General features: G+C 43.9%; 1 protein-coding gene across 1 annotated transcript in view; it reads right to left on the reverse strand.

Annotated features, from left to right (window-relative positions):
- Window positions 1–15737, reverse strand: part of TNS3 (tensin 3) — a 312789-nt gene that overhangs the window by 271714 nt on the left and 25338 nt on the right. Inside the window, exons 5-8 of the mRNA XM_006876503.1 lie at window positions 15499–15582; window positions 9672–9784; window positions 8912–8972; window positions 7826–7901 (exon numbers count right to left, since the gene is read on the reverse strand). Coding sequence (XP_006876565.1) covers window positions 7826–7901; window positions 8912–8972; window positions 9672–9784; window positions 15499–15582 — 334 coding nt within the window. The remainder of the gene's footprint in view (window positions 1–7825; window positions 7902–8911; window positions 8973–9671; window positions 9785–15498; window positions 15583–15737) is intronic.

Below are 15737 nucleotides of genomic sequence, written 5' to 3' on the forward strand. Positions count from 1 at the left end.
AATTTTTATTCCATCAATTCCTGGTGCCTTGTTCTTTGCCACTTCTTTCAATGCACTTTGGACTTCCTCCCTGAGTATCATTGGCTCTTGTTCATATGGGATCTCTTGAAATGGTTGAACATTAACCATTTCCTTTTGGTACACTTCGAGCAGCGAGAACTTCACGCAGTGATTTGCAGTAGATCATGAAATCTTAACAAGACCTTACGTATGATTTTCACGTGACAGAAGGCATCTTCACGCTCAGAGAGGCTGAGTGACTGCCTCCCAGCCCCACAGACTCTCTTGAAGAGACAGACAGGTCTGGCACTCAGATGCGGGTAACTATGAAGTTCGTGGCTTCCAGTGGGCAGACCTAGTCTTCGTGGAATGCAAAAACACTTCATGGCAGCACATTTTACAGTAGCCCAGATGTGGAAAGGGCCACTGATCATCTGTCAGTTTGTTGTACTGTGGTGGCTTGCATGGTACTGTGATGCAGGTTCACCCATGGTGGACAGGTTCAGGGGAGCTTCCAGACTGAGACAGACTAGGAAGGACAGGCAGACTATTTCTGAATGTTTAGCCACTGAAAACCTAAGAAGTTTTCATAACTTGTGTCCTGTAGGCTCTGCTATATTCATGGAATCATCCTCCATGGTGTGATCTGATGTGAGCCGTCAATTAGCTGAAAGGGGATGTGTGTCCTGCATCTTGTACCTAGGGGTGTTCTGAGAAAGCTTGCACTTTTTGAATCTTGCATCCACCTTGTCATCGTCTGACCTCCAGTTCTTGAGAAGTAAACCAGCAACCTGCCATCTGACCTGCTAATCTGGGCTTCATTAGACCCTGAAACCACATGATCAAGCAGTCTCCAGTTTGATGCCTGAACACACTGATTTGAGATTTGCCACCCTCCCTCACTGGAGTCATTTCACTGAAACAAATTTCTGTCTTTTTCTATCTATATATGTATATAAATGTTAATGAATGGATATACGTGTACTTGTGTGTGTATGTATATTTATTGCTATTGTTAAGTGCCTTCAAGTTGGTTCCAACTTATTACGACCCTGTATAGGGTTTCATTGATGGACTCAAGTGTGGCAACAGTAGCGAGGTTGGACCAGGATCAGACATTGTTTCATTCTGCTGTGCATAGGGTTGCTATGAGTCAGTTCCGACTCGATGGCACCTAACAACAACGACAACATAGGGTTTCTGAGGAGCAGCTGGCAAGTTTGAACTATCAACCTTACAATTCAAACCAACCTTGCAGCCCAGTGTTTATCCTACAGCACCACACCAGGACTCCAGTATGTATCTAGAAGTGTGTAAATGTATGTATGTATATGGGCTGCAAAAATATTCATGGAAAAATTCTATTCTCTTTCCATTCAATTTTTCCACAAACTTTTGGAAGCTTTCTTGCACACACTTCACTGGCTCTGCCCCTCTAGAGAATCCAGCCTGTGATAACATACAACAGAATATTAGTCTTCCAAAAAGCTAAAGGAAGTCTTGATACACACCACAGCATGGAAGAAACCTTGAAAACAATATTTCAAGTGAAATAAGTCAGTCGCAAAAGAACAGATACTGTATGATCTCACTAACATAAAATAAACAAATGTATAGAAACCAAACATTCCTAAACTCTGAAAGGACAGAGGGAGAAGGAGAAATTTATTGCTCAGGGGACACTGAGTGAATGAGCACACAGTTACGTTCACCTTATTGAGCTCAGTGATTGGGTAGCTGTAAAACTTCAGAATGGTGGCGGGGGACAGGGCGTGGGGTGGTCACCATCAATTGTCAAATGATTTGAAAGCCAAAAGTTTTAGGGGAAATTATGAAAATCCTCATAAAGAGTGAATGTGTCATTTCTAATACCATATAAAGGTAACTCTTGGAACACTCGTGCTTTCTTGTTCAAGACGGACTTCAAAGACTGTGTAGAGAAAATATTCAAGTAGTCTATGTATATTGAGCCACCAGTTGTCTAACAGTTTGTCATACTGTGGTGGCTTGCACGTTGCCGTGATTCTGTTAAATATCAGCAGGTTCGCCCACGGCAGACAGATGTCAGCTGAGCTTCCAGACTAAGACAGACTAAGAAGGAGAGCTGACTACTTCCAAATACTTACTCACTGAAAACCTTAATAAGAGCAATGGAACACTTTCATAATATTGAATATTGAAACAGGATGAAAGGCACCAGAATACTGTCATAATTATAGCGCTGGAAGATGAGCCTCTCAGGTTGGAAGGACTCAAAACACGGCTGGGTAAGAGCTGCCTCCTCAAAGCAGAGTTGACCGTGATGATTTCAATGGAGTAAAGCCTTTGGAACCTTCATTTGCTGATGGGACAACACTCAAAATAAAGACAAACAGTTGGAAACATCCATAAATAATCAGAAATGGAATTTACAAAGTATTAATCTAAGAACATTGGAAATTGTCAAAAATGAAGAAGTAGAATGAATAAACATTGATGTCCTAGGCATTAGTGAGCTGAAATGGACTGGTACTGGTCATTTTGAATCTGACAACCACCTGGTTTATTATGCCAGGAATGACAAATTTTAGAGGAATGGCGTTGCATTCATCCTTAAAAAGAACATTCAAGATCCGTCTTGAAGTACAACACTGTCGTAAAAGGATAATCTCCACACACCTACAAGGAAGACCAGTTATACCACCATTACACAAATTTCTGTACCAATTACTAAAGCCAGTGATGATCAAATTGAATTCTACCAACGTCTTCAGTCTGAAATTGATCAAACATGCAATCAAGATGTATTGATCATTACTGGCGACTGAAATGCAAAGGCTGGGAACAAAGAGGAAGGATCAGCAGTTGGAAGATATGGCCTTGTTGACAGAAATGATGCTGGAGTTCTCATGACAGAATTTTGCAAGACCAATGACTTCATAATAGCAAATGCCATTTTTAAACGACATAAATGACAATTATACATGCAGACCTCACCAAATGGAATACCCAGAAATCAAATTTTTAACATCTGGGAGAAACATACGGTGGAAAAGGTCCACATTAATAATCAAAACAAGGTCAGAGGCAGACTGTGGAACAGACCATCAATTGCTCATATGTGAGTTCAGGCTGAAGCTGGAGACAATTAAAACAAGTCCACAAGAATCAAAATATGACCTTGAACATATCCCACCTGAATTTAGAGATCATCCAAAGAGCAGACTTGATGAATTTACTTATGACTTCACAGAAAATGACTGGAGACCAGAAGAGTTGTGGGATGACATCAAGAACATCATACAGGAAAAAAGCAAAAGGTCATTAAGAAGACAAAAAAGAAGGAAAATACCAGAATGGATGTCAGAAGAGACTCTAAAACTTGTTCTCCAGGGCAGAAATGCTAAAGCAAATGGAAGAAATGAGGAGGTAAAAGAGTTGAAGAGAAAATTTCAAAGGGTAGCTCAAGAAGACAAAGTCAAGTATCATAATGAAATTTGCAAGACGTGGACCTGGAGTTTTTAAAAAACTAAAAGGGAAGAACACGCTCAATATTTCTCAAGCTGAGGAAACTGAAGAAAAAATTCAAGCCTGACTTGAAATATTTAAGAATTCTATGGGCAAATGGAGTCCTGGTGAGGCGCTGTCGGATAAGCACTGAACTTCAAAGGTAGTTTGAACTGCAGGGTCAGCAGTTCGAACTCACCAGCTGCTCCTTGTAAACCCTATATAGGGTTGCTATGTTGGAACAAACTTGACGGCACTTAACAACGATAAGAAAAATACTGAATGATGCAGAAAGCATTAATAAAAAATGGAAGAAATACACAGAGTCTCTGAACTGAAACGAACACTTGTCAGTACAGAGACTCTGTATTCCTTCCGTTTTTTATTGATGGTCAATGTTCAATCGTTTCAAGAGGTAGCATCTGGTCAAGACACAATGACACTGAAGGAAGAATTCCAAGGTGTCTTGAAGGTATTGGCAAGGAGCAAGATTCTGGGAATTGATGGAATACAAATTGAAATCATTCAACAAACTGATGTGGCACTGAAGGCACTCATTCATCTAGGCCAAGAAATGTGGAAGACAATTACCTGGCCAACTTATTCGAAAAAATCCCTATGTGTGCCCATTTCAAAGAGAGATGACCTAAATGAATGGGGAATTATCAGACAATATCATTAATATAGCGTGCAAATAAAATTTTGCTAAAGATAATTTTTTAAAATGGCTGCAATAGTCCAACGACAGACAAATGCCAGAAGTTCAAGCTCAATTCAGAGGAGGACAAGGAATGAGGGATAGTATTGCTAATGTCACATGGATCTTGGCTGAAAGCAGAGAATACTAGAAATATGTTTTTTTTGTTGTTGTTGTGAAGTGCCGTCGAGTCTGCTTTATTGACTATGTAAAGGCTTCTGACTGTGTGGACAACAACATTGCAGAGAATGAGTATTCTTGAACACTATAACTATGTTCAAGAGGAAACTGTACATAGACCAAGAAGGCAGTTGTTGAAAAAGAACAAGGGAACACTGAATGGTTTAAAAGTAGGAAAGATAACCTGCCTGGAGCGACTAGAGGAACAGAAGATACTTCTTGAAACAAAAATGGCAGATAGTCTGACCATTACAAGAACAAGCAAGCGTTCACCTGGGAGCCATCAAGGCAAACAATCAATTCCTTTCAGGATATACCCCGTCCCAAGACTGAAACTCAAAGGGAATACACGAGCAGGCATGTTAGCTCGCTGGTGACCACGTTGGTCTACTTGTGAGTGGAAGAATGGAAAAGGCAGTAATGAAGACATGGGCTGAGTTCGACTATGTTCCACAGATAGTCTGTCGACCTTGAGATGAGAGAGAAGAAGGGCTGGTTAGTCCGAAGTTTGGGGAGACTTTGGAACTCCTGAGCCCATGGATACTGGCTTAGCCACAGTAAGCTAGAGCTAAGAGTGAAACATCCAGCTGATATGAAATGGGGGGAGACAAGCAAGAATGTCCAAACTTGCAGATACTACGCATTTGACCTAGTTTAGATAGGTTGATGATCAGAATTCTAGAAGAGGAAGATACACAAGTTTGATACAGAAAGCAAATGTAAATTGATACAATTTGATGAACTTGACCTATACTTATGGATGTAGTAGCTCAAAATATCAACCAAGATGGAAGGGGTCTTCACACCAAGGACCAAGCCTATCCCCTTAATACAAAGAGTCAATAGGGATGGGCAACTTAGACGTTGGCTAACTAAAAGCGAGGGGAGAGCTATAAAGACACAAGTGGCTGGCTTACAAGTTTTCAAGAGGGAGTTTAGTTTCAGAGTGTGTGGGGGAAAGTAGAACCCCCACAGAGTAGTTTTCATCTTGTCTAGATGGGTCTGGTGAAAGGAGTTGGGGACAGGATTCTTTTGATTCAATAGCATTGTTAACATGACTAATTGCGATCATCACAACTGTAAAGGTAGAAGTTGTGTAACAAAAAGTGGGAATAGTGAATCTTACATTCCGGGAAGAGAGGAACATAGGACCATCAAAGGAGAACAGCATGAGTGGAATTTGGGATCCTAACCAGAGAAACTGTGACACCAGAGATGGAGGCAGAGTTGATGGATGGCATGGATAGATAAGAGTATCTGAGGTCCCTAGATGCATAGATAGAGAAAGGCTGTGTGCTGGCAGGCAGAAGACTGGCTTCCAAAAAGTGCCCTTTGGTTGTTTAAAAGATTATACATCCCAGTGTGTTTTTGTGTATATTAAAGAAAAAAAAGGGGGGTGTGGGTGGTGAATAGAGGCCAATACTGTTATCCAGTGGTGGATGCATGGAAGGGATTGTAATCTTTGCATTGAAATAAAATACAATAGGATGAATGCAAAACTGATGTTCACCCATGTAAACTTAACTCTTGATTCACAATAAAAGCATTAAAAAAAAAAGTAGGAGAGGTATGCTCCAGGGTTGTATTCTTTCACCATATTTACTCAATCTGTATGGTGAGCAAATTATTCTAGAAACTGGATTGTAAGAAGAATGTAGCATCAGGACTGGAGGAAGACTCAGGAACAACCTGTGATATACAGATGATACAACCTTGCTTGTTGAAAGAAAAGAGGACTTAAAAAGAGGATCAAAAACCACAGCTTTTGGTATGGTGTGCACTGCAATGTAAAGAAAACAAAATTCCCACCACTGGACCAATAAACAACACCGATATAAATGGAGAAAAGCTTGAAGTTGTCAAAGACTTCATATTGCTTGGATCAACCATCAACACTCATGGAAGTAGCAATCAAGAAATCAAATGACAAATTGCATTAGGCAAATCTGCTGCACAAGACCTCTTTAAAGAGTTGAAGAGCAAAAATGTCAAGTTGAGGACTAAGATTCACCTAACCCAAGCCATGGTCTTTTAAATGACCTCATATTCATGTGAAAGTTTGACAATGAATAAAGAAGACAGTAAGAAAATTGATGCATTTGAGTTACGAGGTTAGAGGAGAATATTAAAAAAGTACCATGCACTGCCAAAAGAACAAACAAATCTGTGTTTGATGAAATAAAGCCAAAATGCTCCTTAGAAGCCAGGGTGGCCAGACTTCACCTCTCATACTTCGGACATATTATCAGGAGGGACTAGCGCCTCAAGAAGAACACCATGCCTAATAAAGTGGAGGGTCAGAGACAAAGAGGAAGACACTCAATGAGGTGGACTGACACAGTGGCAGCATCGATGGGCTCAAGCTTAGCAACAACTGTGAGGTTGGCACAGGACTGGGCAGTGTTTTGTTCTATTGTTCATAGGTTTGCTATAAGTCAGTACTGACTGGATGGCACCTAACAACAACAACAACAATGTATGTTGAAAGCAATAAATATATGTCATAAAGGTTTCTTTATTTCAGACAAAAATCTCTCTGACATTTTATGACTTTTTCCTATTTTCAAAATACATAAAAGTTAAAAAATTAGCAGCTAACCTCAGCCAAAAATCAAATTACTCCAGAATCAAAATTATGTGGAGACATTACTGTTTTGATCATTAACCAAAAAATAGCTACACAATTACATTTCATTCGTTCTATTTAATGAAAAAGAACTCTTTTACTTCTATCCCTATACCCTGAAAGTAAGATGGCAAATTATGCTCAGGAAAAGAGACCCCTCAGACATTCATTCTGTGGCTGAGTCAGTACTTTAATTTCAAGTTTACATACGAGTTGCATAATGAAAGACAATGGAGAACAAAGACCTGTTCTGTCTCTTTAATTAAAATAGCTCTCAGAAAGTTAACCTTACAGTAAAAGGCTATTTGACATTTTCTGTTTTGTATTTTTTTTTGTGGGGGGGATTAGAGTGGAGGGCATTTTGTTAAGATGGAATGATTCACTGATTGTGAGGGTTGGAATTGTAAAGGTAGACATTTTTATAGCAAGGAAGGGAGTAATTAACTTTTCAGTCTAGGTGTGGAGGTCCCTGGGACCATCAAGGAAGAAGAGCAGAGAGTGGGACCCTACCCAGAGAAGCAGTGATGCCTGATATGGAGGCAGAGATGATGACGTGACGAGATGGAGCAGCTGGGGACTTTAGACACAGAGAGGGAGAGGGGCTGTGTGCTGATGACCAGGGGGGCAGTTTGCAGGGTATACCCTTTGGTTGGTTGATTATGCATGGAGGGGATTGTAACCATGGCAATGAAATGATATATGATAGGATGAATGTAAAACTAATGTTCTCCCATGTAAACTATCACATAATTCACAATAAAACATTAAAAAAAAAAAAATGCTTTTCCCTTTGGTCATCCCTTGAAGGGTGGGCCCAGCACACTGGGGATACTCACCATGATGTCCCCTTTCAGAAGCTGCGCAGGTTCGATGGTGATACAGACTCTGTTCTGGTTTTCCGGACTGATGTTGCTTTGAGATAAGCAAGAAGGTACGTTAATGTGCAAGTGTACAACAAGAAGGTAATGGAAGAAAAGATTTTTTTTTAGAATAGCAACACAACAATGGAAAACTCAGCATTTGCACAGCATATTCGGACTCCCTCAATAATCCAACATCTGAGAGCCTAGCCTCGTCTATGAAAATGAGTGGGAGAAAGGGCCCAAAGTGACCAGGTCAGGAAGGAAAGAGCCAGCATTCCCCGTGAAGGGCAGTGATCTCCAGGGATCTGACCAACGCAGCCCTGAGTTGTGGAACATGCAGACTTCTGCATCTGGGGTAAGAAGTCCTAAGGGCAACTGCCAATGGATCATCTACATTTGAAGAGTCCAGAGCAAGTCCAGAAAATGGAAACAGGCCATCTAAGTGCTGGTGCTATGGAGAGAAGATTTTTTTATCTTTCATCCCATAGAGTGCTTTTTCAGAAGCAAACAACAAACAAAAAGTCCAGAAGTCTCTACACATGTTGAATATCTGTGAGCACCCATTGTCTAAAATCTAGAGAAACAACGCAACTAGGCCTTGGCATGAGACTCTTTCCAATGTTCACTCCCCAATAGCAAATGATCTTTTCTTTCTTGAAAAGCCAGCACTCGCGCACCTTTGACTGTCTAGAGCAGGGTGGGGAACATCTGGCCTGTAGTCCGTATAACTGAGAAATCACTTGGTCTGACCCTGCCAAGGCACCTGCAGTTCCAGCCATCACATTAGGGGTGACTTAGGTAAATGTTTGACCAAATATAGCAGGCTAATTATTACGTTGATAATTTTGTATGGTGAATGATATATTTTGGAAGAAAATGGTTCCAGCCCTGGTTTAGAAGGACAGAGACAAGACACCATTTGTCTGAGATGGTAAGGGGGAGTGGTGGGCAGGCTCTCTCTCTGCTTCCATCTGTGCTCTCTGCCAGCTCGGACTCTCTGCCCCTCTCTCCCTGTGGAAAAGCCACCCCATGGCTCCCCAGCTGTGAAAATACACTTACTATATCCCCGACGTGTACAAGGGCTGCATGGCTTGATAGAGCTTCAGAAAGGGCCGGCACACTGAAAGAGAAGTCAGTCAGCCATCAGATACCTTCAGTGTTGGCAGTGTCCAGCAGTAAGGCACACGCAGGAGTGTGGCAAGCAGAGAGGAGAGACATTCCTAGTCAAGGAGCACACACTTACCAACCCAGAGGTTGGACAGAGTGGACCTAACCTCAGCCTGTTCCCTAAGGCCCTGGGAATCATTGATTGTCAGCTCAGGCTGTATGAGAATCAGCGGGTACTTCAGCAAGGCCACTCCGACCAGGATGGGCAGGAGTGACATGGGACAGAGGGGAGATGGGTTTCCTGACCCCGGGCTGCATCTCTATGCTCGCCTGTCAGATCAGTTTAGAAGGGGCAGTGGGAGATGAGGTATCTGAGGTGACTTAGGAGAAGAGTCATCTAGACAACTGGGCAGGTTCTGGACTCCCCCATGCTGGGCTCTTCTCAGAAACCACAGGCGCTGTTGGCCCAGGATGACACTACAGGTGTCCAGGTCGGAGAGGACACTCTAACCCACCTCGCTAGATGCCTATCGTCTGATGCACAAGTCTGCCTCATCAAACCAAGACAATGTTCTGCCCACACAGTGGTTGGTGGTCAATGGTGAAGTACTATAGCCACTGAAGAACCTTCCCAGTTCTGAAGAAAGGAGAAGGGAGGCTTGCTTCAACCAGTCAGCAAAGCCAGGCACCAATGCCACGTGCCACCACTCACCTCCACCTGTGTCAAAGTTGGGGATACCGTGCAGGATGACGCAATGCAGGAACAGCGGGGAGGCATTCATTTTCACTGAGCCAGACAGGAGACCACTGAGGAACTGCACGTACCTGCAAACAGCCGTAAGTTTAGAGTTTCCAAGTGGCACTTCTGCCTCGACCCCAAGTGTAAGTGAGGATGGGTGGACGGTAATGAAGACATGTACACACACAGCCTGCTGCCCTAGGAGTTTGGGGAGAGGACACCATCCCAACCGGCAAGTCCTCAGCCCTCTCTGGTCACTTTTGTTACAGAACCACAGGCTCTAAAACCAAAATCACACACAGCTCTGGGGCTTTCCACACAGAATAGACCTTTACTGAATACCTACTATGTGCCTCGTACCAGGGATCCCGAACCATACCGTGGACTCCTGCCTGGGGTGGTCCATGCTAGACCCCCCTCAGGTTTACCTGAGGCTATGTAGTCCCAGGTGCAGAGGCCCCTACATCGTCCCATACACCGCCATGTCCACAGAAGACAGCTCAATCTTCTGGTCCATCTGTTCTACCTCCATCACGTGTGCTCTCCCGTAAATGCAAGACCCTCCTCATTCCCACCGTGAAACCTCTGGGCAGTCACAGTTTTCATGTCCTCTGCTGCTGATCAAAGCATTGGAAGTTCAGGTCCACCCAGAAATAGCTCAGAAGACAAACCCTGCCAATCTACGTCTGAAAACATCCACTGAAAACTCTGTGGAGCACTAGTTCTACTTTGACATGCACAGCATCAGAGGTAGGTATGTGCTTTTTGTAAATGGATTCCTGTCATATACTGAAGCCTGCCTCTGCTTCAATCTGTCGCCACATCTGATTGGTCAAATGATACAAAACCCTAGCTTCTAAAAGCCTTCACTGTGTCTATCTGTATCTTCTCCCTAGCTGCTCCTGTTTTCTTCACAGCTCCATCTTCCACACTGCCTAAACCAACATCTGCTATCTTCCTAGAAGACATGACTTCTTCTACTTCCTCTTTTCTGATCAAGTACATGAATTAAATATTGTGCATGTGCATCGGCCCTGATTTCAGGCATGCTTTATGTGCAGGTGGTGACTGAGAGACAAGTTTCCACAGCAGAAGGGTTGTGTCTTCATGGTACCAGACAGACAGACGTGATAATAAGTAAATGGAGATGTGATCTACACTACTGTCATGGTCTCACCTTGACCAGTCCCTCTACTTGGAGGACCTCTGTTCTGCCTCAAACCCCATCTGCCATGCATGTGATTGCCACGTGGCAGCTTCTGGCCTCCAGCTCCTCTTCCTATGGCTCCCCATCCCCCTTCTGGGCTCTGCATGCACCTCCACCTTAGCACTCAACACCCGGCACTCATCGATGTGCTCCAAAGTTCTGTAGTCTGTGCAAATTGTTGTTGTGGTTAGGTACCAGCGAGTTGGTTCTGACTCTTAGCGATACTGTAAAAGGTTCCCCAGGAGCAGCTGATGAGCTTGAACTGCGTTTCAGTTTAAATTGACCTTGCGGTCCGGTGGTTACCTTATAGTGCTACATCGATCTACAAGGGAAAGGACAAAAAATCCACACCAAAACACCTCCAGTCTCATCATCTATGGATGCATGCCTCTAATGTCTACAGCAGACTCGAAAACGAGAGGTTGTTCGTGAACACTGCCAGAGACTCCAACAAGAGCGTTGGCAGCACAGCCGGTTCGCATCTCCTAGCCACCCAGGCCCAGCCCACTGCCCCTCTGAGCCAACAACAACCCCTTCGGAGAGGCCAGAATTGGGCACTAAGCTTAATCTTAACTACATATGTTGTTGTTGTGAAGTGCCGTCGAGTCAATTCCAACCCATAGCGACCCTTTATAGGGGTTCCAAGGAGCAGCTCGTGAGCTTGAACCACCAACTTTGCAGTTCAAATGACTCTGCAGTCTGATGCATTAGCCCACAGCGCCACACCAGGACTCCAATATATATGCTGTTGTTGTTGTTATGTGCCGTGGAGTCGGTTCCGACTCATAGCGACCCTATACAGGGTTTCTGAGGCTGTAAATCTTTATGGAAGCAGAGGGCCTCATCGTTCTCCCGTGGAACAGCTGGTAGTTTCGAACTGCTGACCTTGAGGTTCGCAGCCCGATTCGTAACCACCACACTACCAGAGCCTCACTTTCCTGGTGGCAAACTGTTTATCTCTGGTCCAGGACAGCATGAAACCTCACAACGGTGCTCTGAAACTTCACGGGGTGCATGATTAGGGTCTGAAAGCCCAGATGCCTGGGGTTTGAGAGGGATGGGCCGTGGCTCACCACCAGAGGGCACCCATGCCCCTTGTCTGGCATTGTCTTGACACAGTTCCTTTATAACTTCTATTGGACTTTGAAATAGAACTGTAAGAACCACTTAATAATTTTTATCTCCGGATTTTTATCAGAACTGTCACAATGGCTGAGCATTCTGCTGCTAACTGAAAGGCTTCCCAAAGCTCTGGCTATCTGCTCTTCTCGAGATTCCAGTCTCAGAAACCCAAGTAGGCAGTTCTACTCTGTCCTATAGGGCGGCTATGAATTGAAATCGATAGAAAGACACACAACAAAAACATAATTTTACCTACTGCATATGTCACGGGTTTCAGCAAAGGTAAAGGGCTCATTGACTATATTATTTTTATGGGATTTTTTTGTTCTGTTTTAACACAGACATATGAATGATTCACCTCTCTGTGCAGTATTTTCCTGCCTTCTAGTCACGGGAACATGTTTTACCCCATCAGCACCTGTGATTGCTTAGGCGAATCCCACAGAGGTGACTACTCCAGGCACGATGATTCTCCTGATCCCGCTGCACACTCCCTGGACCCAAGGAGCACACAGACCCCCCAGGACCTAAGGGGAAGGACTCTGGTGGATGGTGGACTTGAGATGCTTCCCATTAGCAAGACAACTGAAGGAGTTCATGTGTCTCCTCCACAGAACGTTACATGACTGAATTTTCAGGTGGCAGTACCTCTGTATGCCTGAGTGGTGTAGGGCATATGGTTCAGAGAAGCTGCCAGGCCAGATTGAAGGTGCCTGACTCTGAGGCATGGTCAACCTTCTCTATCTCCGCCTCTGCATACGGGGGTGGGTGGGGAGAGTCTCTAGCCCACAAAGTGCTGTAAACTTGGCTCACAAGATACAGCAGCACTCTTGTAAGAAAGACCGGACATCCTCTTCCGCACCATCTTCCCTTGCCTTACAGTCCTAGGGCCCTTTGAGGCATCCATGGAATCATGTTAAGAATTACTGAAATACCAAAGATACTACAATGTTAGGATCATTGCTAGCTACTGGAAAAATCAAGGAAATTCTCATTTCTGCATGCCAATAAGTTTTTCTTTATTTTTCCAGCACCTCAAAGGGACACGCATGAATACACACAGAGGACATGTTATGATGGCCTTCCATAACCCCACCTGGACTTTCTAGAGGTCACTCTTACAATTCACCTTCACATGGTGGTACTGGTGCTGCTGGTGGTACTGGTATGGCATCGAGATGGTTCTGACTCATAATGACCCTCTATAGGGTTTCAGAGGCTATAAATCTTTATGGAGGCAGAAAGCGCCATCTTTCTCCTGTGGAGCCTCTGGTGGAATTGAACTGCTGACCTTGCAGCTAGTAACCCAACACATAACCTACTACACTATCTGGGCTCCTTAAGTGTCAGTTATCCCCTAAAGTTACTAGTGTCTAGTCATTCTCCTCCGTTAGACACAAAGTGAAGGGAGCCACACACAGGTGCCACTCTGCCAATTCTTTCTTCTCAAGAAAGGAAAAAGAAAAAGAAAGGAAGAATGTCAGTAAGTTTAATAATTTAATGGATCACTTCAATCATATAGAAAACAAACTAAGCCTCTATCAGGGCCTCCAAGTTCACCTTTGACACGCATGCACAGAAGGCCAGGATTTTACCACCGAGCCACCAACGTCCCCAACCTGGACAACAAGATGACGTGGCTACCTAATACGCAGCCACCACCATCTTTCAGTGGAGGATGCTGTGACACTGAACAGGCTTCGGTGCAACTTTCAGACTCACACAGACTAGGAAGAAAGGTCTGGCAATCTACTTCTAAACATTTCTGAAAATCAGCAAATAAAAGTCTGTGGATCACGGCAGCCTAATCCCATTGTTAGGGGCCAACTGTACAGTAGCCAACAAGAGCAACAGGAGTCCAATACCAGGGTTTTGACAAAATGGTTCTCACAGTAACCCTTTATTTACTAAAGGCTAGAGGTACAAAAAGAGTCTGTTCCCAGCCACAGTTCGTTCCGCTGCTGGAAACAAGGAACGTGATGGAACATTCCTGACAAGTTTCCTGTGGATTGATGGCTTTCACATGGCACGGGCTGAGTAACTAAATGAGTAACTAAATGGTTAGCGATGAAGCTAAACCAAATCTTCATGAAGTTGATATTCATTAAGGCTCTACAGAAGCTCGGTTATTTCCCTGTGGGTACTGCTGGGGAAATCATTGCTGAATTTACAAGAAGCTAAGGTGTGGCGCTGTGGATTAACGCACCAGACTACAAAGTCATTTGAACTGCAAGGTCGGCGGTTCAAGCTCACCAGCTGCTCCTCGGAAACTCTATACAAGGTCGCTGTGGGTCGGAATCCATTTGACGGCACTTCACAACAACAACAGCAACCTACGCTTCTTGGAGTTACAAATGTTAAGCTAATGAATTCACTCCTCTTATTATTAGGCTATTATTACATTATTAATCAGAAGACCCTGCCCCTGATCTCTCTATTTCTCTGGCCTGCCTCCCTGACACAGACCTGCTTTCCACCCACATTGACACTTGAGTGCACAAGAGGATACATGGCAGGGATCAAAATTCATGTGTCTCATTTTGGTAAATGTCTTGGCAATTCTTATTTTACAAAGTTTGGGAAAGAAAAAGAACGTAGCTGTATCCTTGCTGTATTAAGTTACCATCCTCAGAAGGCGTGGGTCTGTCTCACTACCTCTCAACACTGACCTTCCTCAAGCTCTGATTCTTCACCTCAGCCTATGGGGCAGACAGAAACAACAACAACAACAACAACAACAAAATGGCCTGCTCCCCATGGCCACTTCCCAACATTTCCCAAGCATCTTCCATGGACCAAGTGCAACAGGAGCAGTAAAAATGGCAAGAATTCCAATCCCAAACCAACTGAACAAACAGTACTGTACTGGCCTCGGGGGCCTAGCTGTGTAGCACATGGGTCAGCAAACCATGGCCTGTGGGTCAAGCCTGCCCATATAGTTACGTTAAAAGTTCTATCGGAACATTGTGTACATTCTTTGACATATTATCAATGGTTCCCTTCTCGTTAGACCGGCAGGGTTGAGTAGTTGTAACAGAAACTTGATGGTCTGCTAAGGCTAAAATGTTTACTATCTAGTATCACACAGCTGGCTAGAAACACGTTCCAGAAGAACAATGGAAATAAAGACTTGCCACAGGACTGGAAACCCCAAATTTCTGAGACTGTGGAGAAGGAAAGCAATACTTTATCTCTCTGGAATGAGCAAGTGACAGAGATGGCTTCTACCAGCGCACAATTTGTCACCATTTGATTTCTGCTTTTACCATGAAAAGGTCCCTCTCTCAGATTCATCCACAGGACCTGGGCCAGCCCTTCACAGTGGAGGCCAGAGAGAATCTCTTCAGTCTCTCATGGGGAAGAGTGTCATTTGGTATTCTTTAAGCAAAAACTCTCATATTTTCACTCAGGAAGGGGGGTTACGGGCTGGGCTGGGGTGGGTAAGAGACGTGGTGGATAGTAGATACGTACCGTTTTTGGGATGGTTGCATTAAAGCAGATACTTTATCATCGTAAAATTTCTTCATTGCAAATCGATCGAGGGCTTGGTCGGCACTGAGGAAGCAGAGAGAGACAGAGAGTATTAACTCAGTTGTGTTCCAGAGACATGGCCTGGTGAAATGTGGCCGGTGTTCTGACTACATACACAGAGTGAGCGCTACCACAAGGGGACCCACTCTTTTGTTACACCTTGTGGATAGGGGACCCAC

The sequence above is a fragment of the Chrysochloris asiatica genome, unplaced genomic scaffold, assembly GCF_000296735.1.
Source record: "Chrysochloris asiatica unplaced genomic scaffold, ChrAsi1.0 scaffold00384, whole genome shotgun sequence".
In the NCBI taxonomy this organism is placed as follows: Eukaryota; Metazoa; Chordata; class Mammalia; order Afrosoricida; family Chrysochloridae; genus Chrysochloris; species Chrysochloris asiatica.